The 16,082-nt window shown below is 55.0% G+C and overlaps 3 protein-coding genes across 4 annotated transcripts; 1 reads left to right on the top strand and 2 right to left on the bottom strand.

Moving 5' to 3' along the window:
• Positions 1–4,607: 4,607 nt before the first annotated feature.
• ZNF593 (zinc finger protein 593) lies at positions 4,608–5,909 on the bottom strand. Its single transcript, XM_040229683.1, has 3 exons — positions 5,294–5,909; positions 4,991–5,053; positions 4,608–4,897 (listed from the first exon to the last, which is right to left on the bottom strand). The coding sequence occupies exons 1-3, from the start codon at positions 5,689–5,691 to the stop codon at positions 4,756–4,758; spliced, it is 603 nt and encodes a 200-aa protein (XP_040085617.1). The 5' UTR covers positions 5,692–5,909; the 3' UTR covers positions 4,608–4,755.
• Positions 5,910–6,937: 1,028 nt separating this feature from the next.
• Positions 6,938–10,704, top strand: CUNH1orf232 (chromosome unknown C1orf232 homolog). Its single transcript, XM_040229686.1, has 4 exons — positions 6,938–7,021; positions 8,549–8,632; positions 8,742–8,839; positions 10,428–10,704. Exons 1-4 carry the CDS (start codon positions 6,938–6,940, stop codon positions 10,702–10,704), a joined length of 543 nt encoding a protein of 180 aa, XP_040085620.1.
• Positions 10,705–11,349: 645 nt separating this feature from the next.
• On the bottom strand, positions 11,350–14,882 carry FAM110D (family with sequence similarity 110 member D). 2 transcript variants are annotated; one of them, XM_040229661.1, is made up of 2 exons: positions 14,786–14,882; positions 11,350–13,052 (listed from the first exon to the last, which is right to left on the bottom strand). In XM_040229661.1, exons 1-2 carry the CDS (start codon positions 14,791–14,793, stop codon positions 12,143–12,145), a joined length of 918 nt encoding a protein of 305 aa, XP_040085595.1. In that variant the 5' UTR covers positions 14,794–14,882; the 3' UTR covers positions 11,350–12,142. The 2 variants fall into 2 exon arrangements, with proteins under 2 accessions (XP_040085595.1, XP_040085596.1); XM_040229662.1 differs by having other exon boundaries at positions 11,350–13,049.
• Between the last annotated feature and the right edge of the window lie 1,200 nt (positions 14,883–16,082).

Genomic DNA, 16,082 nt, shown 5'->3' with positions numbered 1-16,082 from the left:
AGCAGCGAGGCACAGAAGGCTAGGAAGCCACAGCCTGGATCCAAACCCCAACGCTGCAGCTTCTTAGCTTGTGTGACAAGGCCTAAACCGACCCACCGGGCCTCAATTTCCCTGTCTGTAGAATGGGTATTAGCGCTTACTTCAGAGGGCTGTGCGGAGTACCTGAATTAATAGCTCTAAAACCTTTAGAACTAGTTTCTAGCCCCCTCTTTTCTTTTGCACTGTGGACTCTTGACGGTCTGGTGGGAACCCTAGACCTTTTCTCAGAACATTGCTTTTAAAAGCATAAAGCAAAATGCTGAAGATTGCGAGGACAATTACTATCAAAATATATTAAAACCCACAAATTTATGATATAGTAATATGTATTTATCAGTACATATAGTAATATGTATTTAATATGTATCAATAACAGGACTGGCAAATTAAATTTTCCTTTTCTAGTGGTATCAGTGTATTTTTACTCAGCATGAATAACACTGAATTGTGGGGGTGGTCTCTGACTCACCTCCTCACACCTATTGGTCAGCAAACAACTACAGATAGGGCGTGTGAGAGACTGAGAATCTGAGTCACTAACGCAAGAGCAGGTGGATTCACCATTTGGCCACTAACCCTCTACTGGCCACAGTCAATGGCAGCTCTGTTTTAGGAGCGTCTGAAAGAGTGTGACTTAGCAGTGGGTTAATAACTATCAGCACTTTGAAATCTTTAATGAGCATAAGTAACGTTTTGAGATACTTGTGATAACTACAATTTGATATCAATATATCGTTGACATCTACTGGTGACAAAACCACAGATACTGCTAATACTTCAACCCATAAAGAAGGAGATGATAAATTTTGGTTAGAGGTCGTGGAAATAAACATAGCATTTTTTTCCCATCCAAGTTGATGGGATGAGAAGCTCAGGTTGAGCTTTCCTTTTAGAACAATGTCGGACACATACTAAGTGTGTGCAGTTATCATCATCATTATCATCCCAGGCCAGGGAACACCCAGGACTTTGGAATCAGCCAGAATCAGTTCCACGTGAGTTTAGAATTAACATATGTGTGGCTATGTATACAGCAGATAACTAGCAAGGACCTACTATATAGCACAGAAAACTAAACTTGATATTTTATAATAACTTGTAAGGAAAAAAGAGTCTGAATATATATATTCTTATATTCTGTATTTATCAAAATCGCTTTGCTGTACACTTGAAATCAACACATTGTAAATCAACTATGTGTCAATTAAAAAAAATCAGTTCCACTTGCTATGTGACTGAGTCCACCTCTTACACCTCTCTGAACCTGTTTCTTAGTCTCTAGAAGAGCGGGAGGGAATTAGACCTTAGCTCTGAGGATGTCTTTTAATATTTGAAATCTGGAACATGAGGTAGATCTGAGTTATTATTGGTTTAATTCTGTGGGGAGGGGCCTGGGAGGGCGGCCCCCTCTGTGTCACCTAACTTGGACTCTCTACCAGTGCCTCCAAAGCCTGTCAGGAGCTGAATCGTCAGAGATCCAAAGTCTGAATTTGGCCCATGGATGTCCATGTGGTATGTGTATGTGTTAATTATCATTTAACAATTTCACATACAAATTGAGTCCTCTGGAACTTGGCCAGCTCTGTTGACCCCATTCCACCTTCTCACGTGGCATCAAACATGAGTGCAGATTGTCAGCTGCTTCCTTCAAGGGGACGCCAGCTCGCCAGGTCCCCACAGGCCTTGCTCCCTCATTTGTGAACCAGCAGGCTCAGATTTGCAGCTCAGCCCTCACGTTTCTGGCTTTGTCCTTGGTCGCATGTCCTCCTGCCCTGCACTCTGTGTATCCCTCTAACACTCCTCTGTGCTGTCTCCTCCTTTAATGCTTTTCCCTCTTCCCACCCTAGCTTCCCTGTAATGCTCCAATAAACAGATGTATCTCCATCATCCTGATTTCATCAAACACCTACCCTGAGCTGGCACATGAGCTAGAGGTGAGACGCCAGCCAGCCTGACCTCCCTGAACTCACAATCCTGTAGGGGAGAAACCAACAAGACCTCACCACTTGTACTCAGAGCCTCCCCAAAAAGGACTGGGGGCCTAACAGCCATGCTGGTGCCTTTACTGCCCCCCAGCCCCCACCCCCACCTGAAGGACCCGGCAGGGCTGAGAAGCAGAGGCATGGTAAATGGCAGCTTCTATTTTCTTCAATTTTTTAATCAGGATTTTAAAAATAAATTTATTTATTGGTTGCACTGGGTGTCCACTGCACACACTTTCTCTAGCTGCTGAGAATGGGGTCTAACATAGAGTTGCAGTGCACAGGCTTCTCACCGCAGCGGCTTCTCTCATGGAGCACAGGTTCTAGGCATGGGCTCAGTAGTTGTGGCACAAAGGCTTAGTTGTTCCATGGCAGGTGGGCTTTTCCTGGACCAGGGATCGAACCTGTGTCTCCTGCATTGTCAGGAGGATTCCTATCCATGGTATCACCAGGAAAGTCCTGCAGCTTCTATTTTGAAGGTAGTTTTATGAGTTTATAAAAGGTCTTTGAACTTATTTGCTGCAAAAATGTCAAAGGTAATAGTAGCTCATTGAGTGGAAGGAAAGTGAAAGTGTTAGTTGCTCAGTCTTCGATGCCATGGACTATAGTTCGCCAGGCTCCTCTATCTGTGGCAAGAATACTGGCAAGTCTCCAGGCAAGAATACTGGAGTGGGTTGTCATTTCCTCCTCCAGGGGAATCTTCCCAACCCAGGAATCGAACATGGGTCTCCTGCATTGTGGGCAGATTCTTTACTGGCTGAGCCACCAGAGAAGCCCAAAGGGAAGGTGGGTGTGTTCTTTCCCCAGCAGGTTCCCATCCCGTTGCCCAGAATGGGCCACTGGGAAGTTTTCTGGGTGTTCTTCCCTTCTCTCTATACTACATGCAAGGCACTCTACATGCTATTCAGCAAATATGCTTTTCTGCATTTTTATGAGATAATCAATACCAAATGAAATCATACATGTAAAGTGCTTAGAATGCCCAGCACAGTCAGTTATTTTTCTTTGGCCACACTTGTAGGTCTTGCAGGATCTCAGTTCTCAGATCAAGTATCGAACCCGAGACACAACAGTGAAAGCCTAGAATCCTAACTACTAGGCCACCAGGAAATTCCCAATCAGCTACTATTTTTCTTAGCACACCTCGAACAGCTTTTTCAATCAGTAGATGCAGATCTTTTATTATTGTCTCCAAGCTGAGGAGGGAAGTTCCTATAGGAACTCCATCTTGGGGAAAGGGGTGAAATGTGCCTTCCCCCGAGGTAGGTGTGGTTGATCTAAGAGAAATCAAGTGAGAAAGGCCTGCCCCTATTTGGAAGGGGTGCTAAAGGTACCCAACCCCTCCTCTGCTGAGAGCTGACAGGTGACATCCAATTACCTGAGGCAGGGACAGGGCCAAGACCAGGGCTGGGGAGGCCCTCCCACACCTGGTTCAGGCCTGAGACTTGTCCACACTGCTAGGCAAGGTCTCTCCTGCTTCCCTGGCCTGCACTCCCCAGTGGGAGGGGGAGGAGCTGCTCAGGCCTGATGCTGATCTCTCCTGACAGCTGCTCCTAAAGCTGGCAGGGCGGGCCAGCGGGGGAAGGGACAGATTTAAAGGTCTAGCTGCCCCGCCCCTTGCCAGACCTGGGAAGGCAGAAGCTGGTGAGCATCCTCTGAGGGCAAGGCTCTCTCACATGAGAGTCAGGAACCTCTATGCCCTGATTTCCGCCTCTTGGTATCATGAACGAACGCCACTGGTCCTCATTCTGGCTTTCACCCCACAGGACACCTGGGAGACAAGCGGCACCCATCATGCGATTTCGACGCCTGACCCCTGGCTACTTCCGAGTGCTACAGGTAAGCACCCCAACTGATGGCTTCCAGCACCGACCTTGTCCGCCCCTTACCATGGCCGGGATGATACCCAGTTACCAGGCTGTCACGTTCCCGGCCGCCTGAACAACCAGGGCCCAGATGGGCAGTGAAGCGAGAGGGATTAGGGTGGAATCTCCCTGGGGCAGCGATGGCATCCATATCTCCTTTCCCCAGCTGTATCTCCTTTCCACCCCACCCGCCTTCCCAGTAGTCTCAACTGACCCCTCAGGTGGACCCTCTGTGCATCTCCAGATGCAGATAGCCGGGGAGCTGAAGGCAGAGCCCCGGAGTCCGCTGGCGGGGATTGTGGCTGCAGTGCTGGCTGTCCTCGGGCTGGGCGGCTCCTGCTATGCTGTCTGGAAGATGGTGGGGCAGCGGCGGCCGCCACAGGCTCCATGACGAAGCAGGCAGCCTCTCACATCGGCCCCGGGATTCACAGGGGCTACAATCTCAGGAGCCTACTTTGTTCTTTTCCTGGGGGTCACTCCCTGTCCTCATTGTAAGCAAGAGTATAAACCTGATCCTACCCATCACCCCCCACACACCTGGGCTCCAAAGGGGGTCTTCAGCACAGATGCCAGGACCCCAGGGTTGGCAAGGATGCAGGCCCTAAGGCTGAATCAAGCAGGGAGTAAACTCCTGGGTCCTGTACACAGGATTAGTGGAGAAATCTTTACAGGGCTTGAATTTGGAGGAGTGGCCTGGAGGTTAGTGAGTCAGAGGCAAGCCCTATTTATCCATTTCTTTATTGGAAGGGAGGGTATCTGGAAGAGGCCGTCCACTCTCCAAACCAAAAGAGATTGGCACAGTCTCTCCCAACCTGGCCCCTGTACCACTGTCCATGGGCAGCTCCTCTGCCTTGCATCCTCAGGCCATGTCATGTAGATGTATCCATCTCAGGGACCTCAGTGGATACGTCTGTGGGCACTGCCAGCCGCTGGGGAGGAATATAGGAACCCATGCCCGCTGCCCTCTCCGCTTCTTCCTGACTGTAGGGCTCCACACTCAGCTGCTTCAGCCTGGGAAAAAAGAATAGGAATTGAAAGCTGACCAGACGCAAGCTCTGTCTGCTCGGCAACCCATCCATCAATCCTCTCCTTGCTCCTTCATACCTCTTCTTGTGATCTTTGGATCGGAAGTGGGTCTTCAGGTTGGCAGAATCGATGAAGTACCTCCTGTAGGGATGAGGTGGGTAGGGAGGAGAGTTAGAAGGTGATGCCTCCCAGGTAGGCCTATTTCCCTGACCCTGGCGCATTCGCTGACGCTAGGCTCCGGGCTTGAAGGCATGGGTGGCCGGCAGACCCACACGGGTCCCAAGAGAGGGAAACCCTGCACACCCTGGGCCCGGACCTCACACCTCCGGCCCGTACCGCGGACCCTTCTCCTCCTCAGGCCTGGGCCTGGCCGGAACTCACGCGCAGGCCAGACAGCGATGCAGGCCGCCCCCTGGCAGGTCGGGATCGGGTTCAGCTCCTGGGTCTGGCCGGGGCCGTGCGGCGACCTGGGGCCGCAACTCGCGGTGAATCTCATCCAGGTCCGGCCGCCGCCGCTTCGCCTTCATCTGACGGGCCAAGGAGTGCGCTCGGTGCGCGCCCGTCCGGCGGGAGCGACCCATGGTGGGTGACAGCAAGATCAGAGGTCCCAGAACCGAGGCGGGAGGACACGTGGGGGCGCTTCCGGACGGCTCGATGACGTCATATAACGCTCCGGGACGGGTCGGGCTCCACCGGACCGCCTCTGATGACGTCACTCGCGCGGCTCGCGCTTCGAGCGCCCCCAGGCGGTCATCGACGTCAGTGACTGAGCTCGGCATCCGGCCTCACCAAGCGTCTTCTTCGGTCTCTGGAGAGGGCTCGGTGGTGTGAGCCCTGCGGGCATTTCGGCCGGTCCCCTGGCCAAGCCCATCCAGCCTGGCCCAACCAACTTCAGCGCCGTCCTCTGGCCCTGTCACTCCTTCCTGGTTCCCCCATCTTAGATTCCGCGGTTGACGGGAGAGGGGGAATAATGTTACATCTCTGGGAGGCACTGAAAAATGTCTGTGACGTGAATAAATGAATAAATAAGAGTGAAGACGTTTGGGATTCCCGCTCCCACAGGGCGCCGAGATACCTCTGGTCCTTGAGAAAGCCCTCACCATTTGAAACCCCTCCCCAGTGATTCCTCCCAGAGATCACAGTGCTCAGGCGTCCTGTCAGAGACTCAAGGGGGTCAGCTCCTCTCAAGCAGAGGAGATTCTCACAGAAGGACCTCCCATCTTTGACCCCTTGCTCTGAGCCCTGGACTCTCAGGCATGGGCTGGCATCAAAGAGAGAGATCAGCCTAGATAGCCTGTGCTCAGACTGGGGAGAGGGCCAGAGAGCCTTTCCCCATGCATTGGAGCCGGGCGCCTTTTTCCTTCCAGGTTGGCCACAGGAACTCAGCAATAATTCAGGGGCTCCAGCTCTTTGGAACCTGTTGCCAGGAAACAGGGAGACCAGCACGTGCATCCCTGGGGAGAGGAATCGGTTTCCAGCCCAAAGCAGTGAAATGTAAGCCCAGGGCACCCACTGGGAGCCTTGGGGCCTTCCCACTCCAGACCATACAGGCTGAGTGCAGATATAGGGCAGGGCCTATATATCTGTTGAGGGCACGGCTGGTATGGCTACAACCGCAGAGGCACCACTGTGGGTCCTAAGCCCAGAGACTTTGTAAATAGAAATCGTCAATGGAAAAGAATTTTTCTGGAGCCTTTCCAAATAATCAAATTCAAGAACTCCTAGGCCCAGGAAGGAGGCCTCTGTGAAGAAAGATATCTTCATGATGTTTTCATTATTCTTGCAAATATGGGTCAACATAAGGGACTGAAGTGGCAGAAGCTGGGTCTCACCACAGACTCTTTTGGATCGGGTTCACCTGCTGGGCACTGTGCCATCTGGGGAGGCTGGTGCATCTTTAATGAGGTCACCTGATGCTTGGGACAGGCTCTCAGACTCACCAGGTTCCTGAAGCCAGACCCACTGGGTGCCCCCTGAACCACCAGCTTCCCGTGCCTGGGTGCCAGGCCTGTTTCCCATGCAGCCATGAGCCAGGCCTTCTGGAAAACCTACAAGTCCAAAGTGCTACAGACCCTGAGTGGGGAATCTGAGGAGGGCCTGGCAGAGGAGGTGGGTACCATCCTGCTTGCTGGATGGGGCATGGGTAGATGGGCAGCAGGAGTGAAAAGTATAGAGAAGGACAAGGGACTAGTTCTGAGGAGGGGAGGGGAGAGAGAGAGGCATTGACTTGTGTGGAAGCAACTGGCAATTCAGGGATGACCAATGGCATGGTGCAGTGGCAGAAAGTCAGGACATTCCAGAAAACCAAAGAAGGGATGACTTGGTGGGGGGCGGGCACCTGAGGAGTGGTCAGTGTCTCCAAAGATCTCAAGGGCTGCCACATGGAAGGGATCCTTTTAGGACCCATGGGCAGCACCCACGCAGATACACTCAGTGTGACACACGTTTCTAACGGGCAGAGCTGAGCAGAAGTGGGACGATTTGCTTTGAGAGGATGGGAGCCCCTGGGACTGGTGGCAGGGGAAGCAGCATTTGTTACCCTGAGGGTCACTGTAGCAGCAGCAGATCAGAGCCATTACTTGGACCATGTTTGTTCTGACATTAAAAAAACGTTTTTTGAAAGAGTCTTACCTCTGGAAAGTCAAAGTGAAAGTTGCTCAGTTGTGTCCGACTCTTTGTGACCCTATGGACTGTAGCCTGCCAGGCCTCTCTGTCCATGGAATTCTCCAGGCAAGAATACTGGAGTGGGTAGCTGTTCCCTTCTCCAGGGGATCTTCCCAACCTAGGGATTGAACCCAGGTCTCCTGCACTGCAGGTGGATTCTTTACCATCTGAGCCACCAGGGATGGCAGTCACACAAATAGACATGGCAGAGGCAGGAACTAGTTCTAGGGTGTGTGTATGTCAGTGTGAATAAATGTATGTCTACACAGGTTGGTGTCCAGGGCTGACCCTGTGTAGAAGTGTGTGTGGGTCAGTATAGGGATTGGTGTCTATGTGGAATCCCCAGGTAAGGTGTGTGTGTGTGCAGGTGTGAACAGGCTATAGGCATTTTCAGGTGCACACCTTTGGGGCAGAAGACTAGGGAAGCATTCCCAGGTATGTTTGTATGGTGTGCATGTTTGGTGTGAGTGTACATGTGTCTTAGTGTCTGTGGATAGGTGGAGAAGTTTTGTGTGCTGAGTGGGCCTCCGTGTACCTGTCTGCAGTCGTGGAAGAGCACAGGTGTGAACTGTTTGAGCATCCTTGGGTAAGTGCCTCACAGCACATGTATCTTATGTACAGGTGAAGAGCTGTAGCCATATGGAGGCACACTCATGTACAGGTGTGTCTCCATTGGCGTGCAAGCCTTTGTCCATGTGTTTTGCAGTGTGTATGAATGTGTCTGTGGGTGAGCAGGTATGTGAGCACAAAGGTGTCTGCAAGGATCTACTCTACAGGTAATGTGTATGACAGGTAGTTTTGCATAGAGGTACAAACACCTGTGTGCAGTTTTGGAGGGTGTCAGGGGGCTAGGTGTGTCTTGTTCTGTGGGGTTTGGAGAGCCTGGTCTGTGTGCATCAGGCTGGCAGGAGGGAAGGGAGGTCGTATTCCTCTGGGGCCTCTCTCATACTGGGTGGGGGTCTTGTGTCCCAGAGGGAGAACCCAGTGTTAGTGGAGTCTGAGATGGCAGAACCCACTGAAGAGGCCTTCAACCCCATGTCACAGCTGGCTCGCCGGGTGAGTTCTCCTTTTTTCCGCCCCAACCCTGGGGAGCTGGGCAGAAGCCTCTGTGGAGTCCTGGGAGGTGTGCTGGGGCCCTCCTTGACTCTCAGCCCCTCTCTCCCAGGTTCAGGGAGTCGGGGTGAAAGGTTGGCTGACGATGTCATCTCTGTTTAACAAAGAAGATGAGGACAAGCTGCTGCCACCGGAGCCCTGTGCTGACCAGTACGTGTGTGTTTCGGGGGAGGCCGTCTGAAACAGACCTGCGGACCCTCTTCTCCCATGTCCTTTCCTTCTGCTTTGTCTTTCTGACCATGGAGGACTGGGGAGGGCCAGCCCCTGGCTGTTCCTGTTTCTCTCTTTCTCAGCAGGAAAGAGGCCAATCTGGGAGATTAGATTAGACCCCGGGAGGAATTTACCAGCTGTTGGGATTGAGATGCTAGAAGGTATTTCCGCGTCTCTCCCCACCCATGTGGGAGGGGTCACCTCCCTAGAATAAGGGAAACCAGGAGAGAAGTTTTAGGTGTTTGGAACAGAGAGTGGTTCAGATCAGTGGTTCTTAAGTATTGGTCTAAACCCTCATCCTCCCAGAGAACTTGAGACAGACACAGATTGCCAGACCTTTCCTTCAAAGATTCTGATTCAGTGGGTGTTGGCTGAGGCCGGGGATCTATATTTTCAGTGAGCTACCTGAGGACTTGAGGGTAATAGTTTAGGAATCACTGTCTTAGCAGGTCCCTGATGCTGGGGGCCACAGGGTCAGATCCAGGGTCTGGTCTCCCCCCTAGCTCTGTTCTGGGACACACTCCATTTCTGCCCTTTCCTCCAGCCCAGTCACACTTCCCTTTTGACATCCCTCCTATTCCTTTCTTACTTAGGGTTCCCCCGACCCGCCCATCTCTCTTGCCCCAGGGTTCCTTTTCTTTCTCCTGCCTATCGACTCTCCCTACCTCAAGCTTCATCACCATTCCTTGATTGCCCTTCCCGACACCTCCTTGCTACCTCCCTAGTCTCCTTCTCCCCTAAGCCTTTGATCTAGGCCCTTCTCCTTCCTCGGGGTCTCTGCACCCGTCCTCTCGCCAGCGTCCCCCATTTTTCTGGACCCTCTTTCCCTCCATCCAGGAAACCAGACCCCTGTTCCCGCCCCGTCCCTTTCCCCCGGGCTCCCGGAGGACCGCCTCCAGAATCTGACAGTGCCCCTCCCCCACCCCGACCGGGTGCCACCATCACCTCCTATCCTTCCGCCCTCTCCTCTCTCAGAGCTCGTCCCCACCTTCCCGAAGCCTCCATCTCCCCTCCTCTGGTCTCCTCCCTCTCCCCGAGTACCTACCCTGAGCCCCTGAGCCCGGCTCTCTCCCCACGGATCCTGATCCCAACCCCTTTTTCCCAGTGAAAGTGAAAGTCGCTCAGTCGTGTCCGACTCTTTGCGACCCCTTGGACTATACAGTCCATGGAATTCTCCAGGCCAGAATACTGGAATGGGTAGCTGTTCCCTTCTCCAGGGGATCTTCCCAACTCAGGGATCGAACCCTGGTCTCCCGCATTGCGGGTGGATTCTTTACCAGCTGAGCCACCAGGGAAGCCCAGACCCTCACCTAGTGCCCTGACCCCTATCCCAGTGCCTCTGAGTACTCCTCTCGCCTCCATGCGCTGACCTCCTCCCAGTCTCCCGGGTCTCCCCTCCTCCACCTCCCCAGCCCTCAACCTCGCCCGGGCCCCATTGGCTCCACGACAGGTCCCCTGACCCCGCCTCCTGTCCTTTGGCCTCTCCGGGGCCTCCCGGCCAGCCCCTGACCCCGCCTCTCTCCCGCAGCCCTCTGGCTGCGCAGCCCGCCCCGCAGGCTGCGGCTGAGGCGCGCGGACCCGGCTTCTGGGACGCGTTCGCCAGCAGGTGGCAGCAGCAGCAGGCGGCCGCCGCGTCCATGCTGCGCGGAGCGGAGCCCACCCCGGAGCCGGACCCCGAAGCCGGGGACGAGGCCGCCGAGCGCCCCGAGCCGCGCGAAGCCGATCCCGTGGCCGGTTTCAAGTGGGGCTTCCTCACCCACAAACTGGCCGAGATGAGGGTGAAAGCGGCGCCCAAGGGCGACTAGCCGGCCGGCTCGCCGAACCGGGCTCCCGCTCCTCCCCTTCCGCGATAAAAACCTGGCCTGACACCTCCGGTGACCGCGTGCTTTTATGTCCGGACGGAGAAGGCTGCTTTGGGGTGGGCAACCTCAGGCCCGGGTCCAGCTGGAGTGGTCCTCGCCTTCTGCCCACAAACCTACAGGTAGAAAAATGACCAGGGACATCCCTGGTATCAGGACAGATTGTATTCGATTTGGGGTACCATCTTATCAGTATGCACAGGTCTTGCCGTCCTCTCCAGCCGCTTTTAATTCGACACACTTTGCTTGTGGCCTTGTCCCTGTACTAGGGGAAGGTCAGGGACTAACAAGAGAACCCAGACTACCAGCGGGTTCCACACAAGGTGATAAGTTGAGGCCCAAAAATCAGGCTGTACTTGGGAGCTCAGAGGAGATGAGACCGGCTGGGAAATTCAGGAGTTCCCGAGAGAGAGCAAGAGAATGCATATATGGAATCTTAGATGAGTGGAAAGAAAGGGGAAAGTAAGTAACCCAGCTAAAAGGAAGAGGAAGTGAATAAAGACTTGGAGGTGTGAACGTGTGAGGAAAACAGGTGACCTTGTTTTAAGGGAAAGAAAGGCAGTGATGACGTGAGGCTGTAAACTGGCAAAATCCTGGTTTGAAAAGTCCTTTATTATCCTGATTCTGGATCCACCACATTTCAGCCCTTCATACCTAGTAACCAAAATGGGCAGCAAAGCTCCAGGAATGGGGGCCTTCAGGGACTAGTGAACTCCAGATTTCTGGGAGCAGACCTCTCCCCCAACCTCCCCAAAGGCGCTATTCCCCGAAATAGTTTGGACCCCACCCCTGTGGTGGGGGGCGGTCAGTGGCAGAGATTGTCGTAATAGTGTTACTGTTAGTATTATACTAATTCGGTAGTGGTCCTAGAGGCTTCGTTTACTTAGCACTTCCTCAACTTTGCCAAGCGCTTTGTGACCATTTCAAAAATACTTTGATCAACCGAGAGGATGTTGTTGCGGTTCCCAGAGGCGGAGAGCTGGCCCAGGGTCACACAGTCAGTCTGGAAGCCACACTCCAAAACCCTCGCGCGTCTGCCCTGTAATCCAACCTTCCGAGTCCGTTAAAGAACGTTTTGACTTTATTCAGCAGGTTCTCTGATATCCCACCCCAGTCTTCACTCGCCTCCCGGCCTCCACAGGGGCCGCGAGGCCGGCTCCCTCCCCGTCCTGAGTCTGCGCTGGGAAGGGCCTTCGGGACCGTTTGGTCCCAAGCTCCGAAGGTTCATGAGTGGACGCCGCGATCCAGAGGGAAGGGCTTGCCCCAAAGCACTCGACGCGTGAGGCAGGGAGTCCCTGCCCTTGCCTGGGTCCAGCCCCGCGCCCGCTCCTTGCCCTTCCCCGGACCCCCAACTCCAGGAGAGCCGGCCCCCGAGCGGCGGCGGTCACACCTCGGACTCGCGCGGTGGCCCGCGGGCGCGCTGGCAGCCGTACAGCCACTGGATGACGCGCGCGTTGCGCTCCACCACCGACACCTGGGGGCGCCCGTCCCGCTCCGAGCCCGCCGCCTCTGAACCGCCGCCCTCCGCACCGTCCCGGCGATCTGCGCCGCCCTCGCTGGACGTCCAGTCGCTGGCGTCTCCGGAGCCCGGCGGTGGCGACGTTCCGGGCTGGGGGTTGGCGTCGGCGCCCCAGCTCTGCGGAGAGAAGCGCTCGGCCCCCAGCACCTCCACGAGCGCGCGCTCCAGGCCGCAGTAGTTGAAGAAGCGCTCCTTCTCCGACAGGGGCAGCGAGCACGTGGGGCACAATGCCCGCTTTCCCGCCGCTTCTGGGGCATCTTGGGGCGCGGCCCAACCCCCGGGAGCCGCGGGTCGCTCCGATGAGCCTGCGCTGCTCGAGGCGACGTCTCGGGGGCTGCCCAGGAAGAGGCGCCGCACCAGCCCCTGGCCCTTGGCGTTCTCTTTGTTCACCGAAGCCTTGCAGTCCCGCTTCTGGCGGTAGAAGATGAGGGAATCAGGCCTTGGCAGTCGCCTGCCACTGCCCCGGCGGGCGGGCCTGGGCGTCCTGGGCGATGGAGGGGGCCCCAGCTCGTTGCAAGGGTGCGGGGTGAGCGGCCCGGGACCCCCACGCAGAGCCGGCTCCTGGCGTCGCGCGATCACCTGGTGCGTCTTGACATACTTGGCTTTGTCGGCCTCTAGCCTCTCCACGGCGCTGGGGGTCCGTCCCCGGGACGGGGTGGAGGGAGAGGCCAGGAGCATTTTAGCAGAACTGGGCAGGACAGTGATCCATAAGCCACTGGAGGCAGGCAGATAGTGAAGGAACTGAGAGCAATTGGCTGGGGCTCCCTGGGACCTGCTGGGGAAAGAGGAGTGGTCAGGGGGAGAGTAGGAGATGACTCTCCTGAAGGCATTCCTGGGAATAAGGTCAGCCAGCCACCCCTCCCCCATGCAAGTCAGCCAGGTGCCATGCCTAGGGGGCAGAGGCTCAGGTATCCCTTCCCTGATCCCTCAGAGACGATGGGCAGGGGCTTTCTGATCATCCAGAGACCTAGGCCCTTTTGAGCGTGCCCCATTCTGGCCACAGGGCCATGCCAAGCAGGCATCAGCAAGCCGGACCCTTGGAAAAGGAAATGGGGCTGTTCCCCGGCCTGGTTCCCGAAAGTAGCCTCAACCGGAAAAAATACCTCTTCCCAACCTAGCAACTTTGAGTCCAAGACAAGGAGGCTTCCCAGCCACCCGCTGGTTCCAGCAGGACCCACCCATCCCGCCCCCAAGCACAGAGGTCAGGGACATAACCACAGGGTAGGAGCCTCCGGTAATTGCAGCCAACTGCCCTGCCCAGGCCCGGCAGGGCCATCAGGGAAAGAGAGGGAGATGGTCACCACGTCACTTCAGCCAGCTATCTGCCACTCAGTCTGTGCCCCTTCGAAGGGAATTCCAGAATGCCCAACTTGTAAACATCACTTTGTTTGCCCCTTGCACTTCCATTTCACAGAAGAGAAAACTGGCGCAGAGAGGAGGGGCTAGTTCAGGTCTCACTGAGAGTTTGGGCCCAGGACTGGAACACAGGTCTCTTGCTTTGTAGTTTGAATCCCTCACTTGCCTATCAGAACTTTCCTCTAGGTTTTGCTTCTATTCTTGCGGCTTTAACACCAAGCGATTTCACTAAAAAGTTCCTTCCACTAATTCTTCCCCGGAACTTGTACTCCCAGAAACCTGCCCTCCGGGTCCCTCACCCTGAGACCCCCATGACCCTTCTTCTCCACCTTCCTTTTTTGCTGGGGAAAGGGGCCCGGAGGGATTGTAAATCAAGCGCTGACAGTTCCCTTGGCAGTAATAGAATGGGCCACCCACACAGCCCAGCACACTCCACCCCACTTCTGTTTCCCTGCTCCTCCCATCCTCCATTCAGCTGAGAGGGACGAAGCAGTTTTAGGGGCTGAGGAGACCTCCTTGGGCTGGAGGCAACAAAGGAACACAACTTGCCAGGGATGGGGGGAGGGGAGTAGAAACTCCACCAATCCCACGCACCCCAGGGCAGCTACATGAGTATAAACGCACACACATACACCCACTTAGTGTCCAGTAAGTCAGCCCATAGGTAGCTGGTGACTGGGAACCCAGGCAGCAAGGAGAGCCTGGCAGTGCCCTCCTTCCTGCCTCCCAAAGACTCAACTTGGCAACAGGTCCGATTCCAAGGTCCCAGGAGGGATCTCTGCTTGTCTGACCTCATAGGTACCCTCCTGTCCCCTCCTCTTCCCAGCCCTGAGCAGGAGGCTATAAAAAGTTCCTAAACACAGGGACCAAAATAGTTTGCTGTCCACTGCCTCTTCCTGGCCTTCTGAGCTCCTTGGTGCCCGACCGCAGACGTTCCCTCCCTAGAAGCCTGGCAGACATCCTTGTGCCCTCTGTCCCTCTGCCCACCTTTCCCAGCACTGGGGTCGGTGGGCTGACAAACTTTGCCCAAGCTTTCGACTATGGACACAGATGCAAGCTGGGGGACAGTGCTCCCTGGCTTGGTGCCAGCCTCCGTGCCCTTGGGTGCCTGGGTGCCCTCCCACCCCAGCTCCTGGCTCAGGATGCACTCACCTCTGCATGGAGAGGCTGAATGCCAGGGTCCCCAGGCAGGTCCAGACTGAAGGCAGGAGGGACAGCGGGGACTGGAAGTAACTTTGGTGGCAGCCAAACCTCACTCTCCACAGGAAAAGCCAAGAGAGCCTCCACCCCCCAGATTAACCCTTGCCTTCCTGACCTGGAGCCTGGCCTCTGTTAACTCCTTCCTGGTCACCATCTCAGAGCAGTAGAGGACCCTTGGACCACGTCCAGCTCCTTTATTTAGCCAATGGTCACACAGGCTCTGGCAGGTTAAGTGGTTTGCATAGAGGCACAGTAAGCTTGGGGCACAGCCAGCCCAAACAAGGTCTCTGGTTCCCAAGCTTCCTCTAGAGGCCTGGGGTGGGGACAAGTTATTCACGTGGGGTCAGCCCGCTCTGCTGGGCCTTGGTGGGTGCTCTTCATTCAGATGGGAAGGCAGGGCAGGGTTCTAGTACACCATGCTTTTTCCCTCTGGAGCAGGTTTAGATCTGCCCTGGCCTGCTTGTGTGAAAGGTGTCAAGCTTGCTCTCCCTAGGGGTGAGGCCAGGAATCTGCAGCCTAAAAGTGGGGACAGGGCTGCCACAAATACTCAGGGTGAGCCCCTCCCAACAAGTCTTGGCAGGAAGGTCACAAGGGAGCCCACTGGAGGGGCCTCTGCCCAAGATCCTCTGATGGCAAATGGAATTGGCTGGGAAGAGGGTAATGAAGGGATGGGTCCAAGCCTGGGGAAAGGACCTCTTTCCCTCTTTGCCCCCATCGGGGACTTCTAGAGCTGGCCTAGTTTATTATTTGACACCTCACTTCTCAAGGGGGGAGTCCTGCCCCCACAATGCTGGTTCCAGGAGTGCACCTCCTCCTCTCTCCCCACTGGGAAAACTCTGCAGTACCCAGAGCCCCAAGACTAATGCCCCTGCCAAGGGGTCCCTGCACCCCTCCCCACTTTTCACAAATCTCTTTCCCTCCCTTCTAGCACTTTTTAATGTTTGCAAAGCATGGTCATGCCTTTGCTCTCTGATCTCCTTTGTCCTCCACAAAGATCCTAAACAGCAGACCCAGCAGGGGTGACCACCCCACTTGATAGGCAAGGAAACAGGATCGGGGGTACCTAATTCCAACCCCAAATCCACTCTTTCCACTGCACCCTCAGCCTGGCAAGTAAGGTAATAAGTCTGAAAACTACAAGGCCCATCTCCTGGTAACGGATTTTATTACCTAGTTAAAGGCAGTATTTTTTGTTGTTGTTCATCCATACTGTGTTGTTACAACGCCCTACAAAATGCTCTAATGTACA

Source organism: Oryx dammah, unplaced genomic scaffold, assembly GCF_014754425.2.
Source record: "Oryx dammah isolate SB20612 unplaced genomic scaffold, SCBI_Odam_1.1 HiC_scaffold_27, whole genome shotgun sequence".
NCBI classification, from domain to species: Eukaryota; Metazoa; Chordata; class Mammalia; order Artiodactyla; family Bovidae; genus Oryx; species Oryx dammah.
The sequence above is the reverse complement of the archived record's forward strand: the minus strand, read 5'-3'. Positions and strand labels throughout refer to the sequence as shown.

Bases quoted from the DNA above. Each gene is read 5' to 3' on its own strand.
- CUNH1orf232 (XM_040229686.1), top strand. From the start codon at position 6,938: ATGAGCCAGGCCTTCTGGAAAACCTACAAGTCCAAAGTGCTACAGACC. The intron at 8,633-8,741 runs GTGAGTTCTCCT...CCTCTCTCCCAG, and splicing joins TGTCACAGCTGGCTCGCCGG to GTTCAGGGAGTCGGGGTGAA. The intron at 8,840-10,427 runs GTACGTGTGTGT...TCTCTCCCGCAG, and splicing joins CCGGAGCCCTGTGCTGACCA to CCCTCTGGCTGCGCAGCCCG.
- ZNF593 (XM_040229683.1), bottom strand. From the start codon at position 5,691: ATGCCGAGCTCAGTCACTGACGTCGATGACCGCCTGGGGGCGCTCGAA. The intron at 5,054-5,293 runs GTGAGTTCCGGC...TCATCCCTACAG, and splicing joins CATCGCTGTCTGGCCTGCGC to GAGGTACTTCATCGATTCTG. The intron at 4,898-4,990 runs GTATGAAGGAGC...CTTTTTTCCCAG, and splicing joins TCCAAAGATCACAAGAAGAG to GCTGAAGCAGCTGAGTGTGG.